Here is a 4521-nt window from a genome sequence, read left to right as displayed (position 1 = left end):
GTTTAGATTTTTGAACCGATGAGCCGATGAGCCAATTTTACAAACGATGAAGCGATGAAGCGATGTAGGTGTGCGGCGGCCTTTACATGTAACAGGTGAAATCTAAAAACCTTGCTTACACGAAACACGCAAATTCTGAAACGTTTATTTACATAAAGTAGGTCTAATTTCTGCGAATATTTTTTTCACAGAGAATGCAGTCAATTCTGAAACCTTTGCTTACATAGAGTGGCCAAATAATTCTACAGCCCATGTTTACATAGAACAAGTAAACTCTTGTGACCCACATGTACACAGAACAAGTAAATTCAGAATCCCTCGCTCACACAACAGTAAATGTAAATCTAGCTCACGTAGCAGATGCAACCCCCCGGAATCGAACTCTGTAACCTGCTGCCAACAATCCAACTGATTGAATACTTTCATCGGATTACTACAGTTCACATAAAAATAAAGTTGATCTTAGTTAGATCCATAATAAGTTTTAATTACTTCTTCCGAGGAAATCTATCGGAGAGATTGACAAAAATTTCATCGTTGTAAGTAATTATAACTTATTATTGATCTAACTGAGATAAACTAATTTTTATACAAACGCAACTGAACGCAAAATTCTTTGTGGATGTTCTCGTAGCGCGACCTTTGACAGAGGTCACCGGTTGCTGATCTTTGACCCCGCCGACCTTTGTTCGTTTCAGGAGCGCGCGAGGGCGCAGTCGCTCGGCTACGTCGACCCGATCAACGCCACCTATGAGGCGACGAACGCGATGTACGAGCGCGTTGTCGACACGTGCATGCAGCATGTGCGCGGCCGCGGCTTCCAGCAGGTGGCAATCATGATGGCAACGCACAACGAGAACACCGTGCGCATGGCCATACAGAAGTACGCTCTCTTGTCTCGCGACGACAAGAGAGCGTACGTCTGTATGGCCATGCACACGGTGTTCTCGTTGTGCGCCCCCCCCCCGCGTCGCGACCGCGGGGGGGGGGCACAACGAGAACACCGTGCGCATGGCCATACAGAAGTACGCTCTCTTGTCGTCGCGACGACCGCAGACGCGCGGGTGGGAGCGTGGAGAACGGCGTAGGGTTGCCGACTGCGTGTGCGGTGGAGGCCTGCTCGGCTCGTGAGGGCAGGACAGCGGCGGTGTTACTATAATGTGTGTGTAGCGCTCTGGGGTGTGGCAGGGTGGTGCTCGTTTCGTTGGTGGGTGGAGCGGCAGGGTCAGACTGTGATGATAAGGTGTGGCAGAGAAATGTTGTCGTTGTGAGGGTAAGAGGAGGTTCGTGTGCCTGTCTTGGGGGTGCGGTAGAGAGATGCTCTTGTCATAGTGGGAGGTGGGAGCAGGGGGTCAGATTCAAGACACAAGGTGTGGCAGGGTGATGATCTGGGCGTGAGGGTGGTGCGAGGTGCTGGTCCTGTCATAGGGTGGTACAAAGAGATATTCTGGTCATGAAAGTTGGTTTTTGGTCTTGAAGGTAGTTGAGTCAGATGCGAGCATCATTCTTGATTAAAACTATAGATTCACGTATAACGGACGAGCTGCAATAACACAAACACTTTTCCTCTGTAGAAGTCATCATGGATGACAAGTTCACTCAGTAGATATACTTAGTAGACAAATACGACTGCGTGGGAGATGTCACTCTGTAGGTAATTCACTCTGATGTCTTATGAATACTGTTCGTTGGCAGGATGCAGGAATATGGCATTGGTCCCCAGGACAAGGTCATCTGCTTTGGGCAACTACTAGGCATGTGTGATCAGGTCAGCTTTAGCTTAGGTAAGTTCTACGTCTTCTCTAAGTCGTACGCAAACATGGGCAACAGAAATGGGAAGATTTGTGTTGAGGAGACATCAACATTAGAAATGATATAGTTGGGGATGGAATTGTGACGGGCGATGCACGAATGCCATTCTGTGTTTGTGTCTTCATTCGCTCAAGAGGAAGATGGTAAAAGAAAACTGTCAAAATAACAATCACACATAACGCGATGATATAAAATTTAAAAAAAAAGATTCAATAAAAAAATTAATTAAAAAAAGAAAAAAAATTAATTTAAAAAAGATTAATATACGTATATTCTATAAGTGTCGAGCTTGTGTGTTATTACATTGCTCCTAGTCAGGTCAAGTCATCTGCTGCCTCATCCACCGCCGGTTCTCTCCTGTAGGTCAAGCCGGCTACTCTGTGTACAAGTACGTGCCTTACGGTCCCATAGAGAAAGTGCTTCCGTACCTCGCGCGGCGAGCGCAGGAAAACAAGAGTCTGCTCAAGGGCGCCGTCAAAGAGCGGCGCATGCTCTGGTTGGAGCTGAAGCGACGGTTGCGCCACCTGGAGATAAGTGCACGGCCTCCGCTCGCGCTACCGGCAGCGCCCCCTGTGTCACAGGCGACGCCGACGCACTAGCGATGTGTGCGGGGGTGTCGCGTGAAATAGTTGATGCGTGTCTCTTTTATGCATTTCGTTAGGGGGGGGGGGAGATTTCCTCTGTTTACTTGCAGAGACAAATGGAGACTAGATTCCCTCTCCTCCTTAGCTGTATAGTATTCTCTAACACTCCTGTCCACAGGCACTTGAAGCGTTTCAATAAAATATAATACGAAATCTATTTACTACCAAATTATTAATGTTTCTATACTCTCTTTCACCTATTATTGCCGACAGTTTTGTGTAAATTCCGTCCAAATCCTTTATGTGCAACACACGCTACCGGCCGCAATTCCTCACGCTGCACACTGACACTTAAATATATAGTTTATATATATACAAGAATTTGGTAGTAAATAGATTTCGTATTTATTTAGCATTATATTTTATTGAAACGCTCCAGTGCCTCTGCTCCTGTCCTTCCATGTACTGTGCAACTACTACTGAAGCTTGCTCAAGCGATGGCAACCGTATTGTTAGTGTAAATAGACGTGTTCGGGTTGGAGTGGTGCATATTTTATTCGTATCGTTGGTTATTTCGCAATCGTTGCGGATATCATAATATCCGGTAGTTTATTAGTAGTGCTGTATCAGGAAGTGTTGCAAAGATGCTTTCCCTTGCACAACCCTGTTAAAATAGTTGTGACTAACTAGCTTATTGCATATATGTAAAATATTTGCGATGTTTAGCCTTTGTTTAGTTGTTTATGTGCCATAGTTTAGTATGGTATGGAGCTATAGTTAGAAATCATTTTTACTAGCTAATAGGCGAGTAGAAGGTTAGGCATGAGAGTAGGTCACGTATGTCGTGACAAAGAGGGAAATAAACTCAATGTTACCATACTTCATAAAGAATCTCGCAGCTATCTGATATAATCATAATCGGAATATATTGTATATGTATATAATATATATATATATATATATATATATATATATATATATATTTATACATGTACAATATATTCAATTTATGACTATAGGATGTAGACATACATAATAACACACTATGTATGCTTATATTTGAATATTGTGCAACAAGGAGACCTTGGCATTAATATAATAGTTTGGCTCATAGATTATAGCATTATAGGATAGAAATAGAAATCATTAAAAGAAAAATATATAGTGGAAGCGGGAATAAGCGTGAATGAGAGAGAAAAGAAAGGCAGATAGAGAGGGGGAGAGGTACATCAATTAATTGCTTACAATAACGAGGTTTAATGTAAACAAGCAATAACATAATTGGTTTTAGTAATTATGTAAAATAGTAAGCTACTCTTGGAAAGAAATAAACTAAATAAATAATAATAATAACTCGGTTTACTGGTATAAATGTTTCATATTCTATTTATAAACAAGGTTTGATATGGTTATGATACTTGGCTTTTCAGAGTAGATGCACGGGAAACTGCTTTGGCGGCAGTATAATTTTTCACGGGTCAATATTTTGAATCGATAATTTAATTGTGATTGTAATAATAAGATTAATAAAATTAAACTACATAAACAGTGGAGGCAGCTAAAATACACCGGCCGTCAATATATCATTTGGCACTAGGTAAATCTATATTATTTTATAATTAATTTAAATTTCATAGCTCGCTATCAAATTGAAGGTAGTTGGTTTGGTCCCATAACATGTTCATTATGTACGCCTGCGCGTGCGTGACTGTGTGTGCGTGTGCGCGCGTGTGTTTGTGTGATCGTGCGCGCGCGTGTTTGTGTGAACGTGTGTAAGCGTGCGTGCGTGTGCGGTTCGTGCGTGCGTGCGTGCGTGGGCGGTTCGTGCGTGAGTGCGTGGGCGGTTCGTGCGTGCGCGCGCGGGCGGTTCGTGCGTGCGTGCGTGGGCGGTTCGTGTGTGCGTGCGTGTGTGCTCGTGCGTGCGTGCGTGGGCGGTTCGTGCGTGCGTGCGTGGGCGGTTCGTGCGTGGGCGGTGCGTGCGTGCGGGGGCGGTTCGTGCGTGCGCGCGCGGGCGGTTCGTTCGTGCGTGCGTGGGCGGTTCGTGCGTGCGTGCGTGCGTGCGTGTGTGCTCGTGCGTGCGTGCGTGTGTGCTCGTGCGTGCGTGCGTGGACGGTTCGTGCGTGCG

General features: G+C 44.7%; 1 protein-coding gene across 2 annotated transcripts in view; it reads left to right on the top strand.

Annotated features, from left to right (window-relative positions):
• Positions 1-3749, top strand: part of LOC106818225 (proline dehydrogenase 1, mitochondrial-like) — an 18709-nt gene extending 14960 nt beyond the window's left edge. For both annotated transcript variants that reach the window (XM_014822948.1, XM_014822949.1), the window contains 2 exons: positions 1696-1784; positions 2176-3749. In XM_014822948.1, the coding sequence (XP_014678434.1) occupies positions 1696-1784; positions 2176-2411 (325 nt within the window). In that variant the 3' untranslated portion in view covers positions 2412-3749. The remainder of the gene's footprint in view (positions 1-1695; positions 1785-2175) is intronic.
• Positions 3750-4521: the final 772 nt, after the last annotated feature.

The sequence above is a fragment of the Priapulus caudatus genome, unplaced genomic scaffold, assembly GCF_000485595.1.
Source record: "Priapulus caudatus unplaced genomic scaffold, Priapulus_caudatus-5.0.1 Scaffold2099, whole genome shotgun sequence".
Lineage (NCBI taxonomy): Eukaryota > Metazoa > Priapulida > Priapulimorpha > Priapulimorphida > Priapulidae > Priapulus > Priapulus caudatus.
Note: the sequence above shows the minus strand (reverse complement) of the source record. Positions and strands in the feature narration are given on the sequence as shown.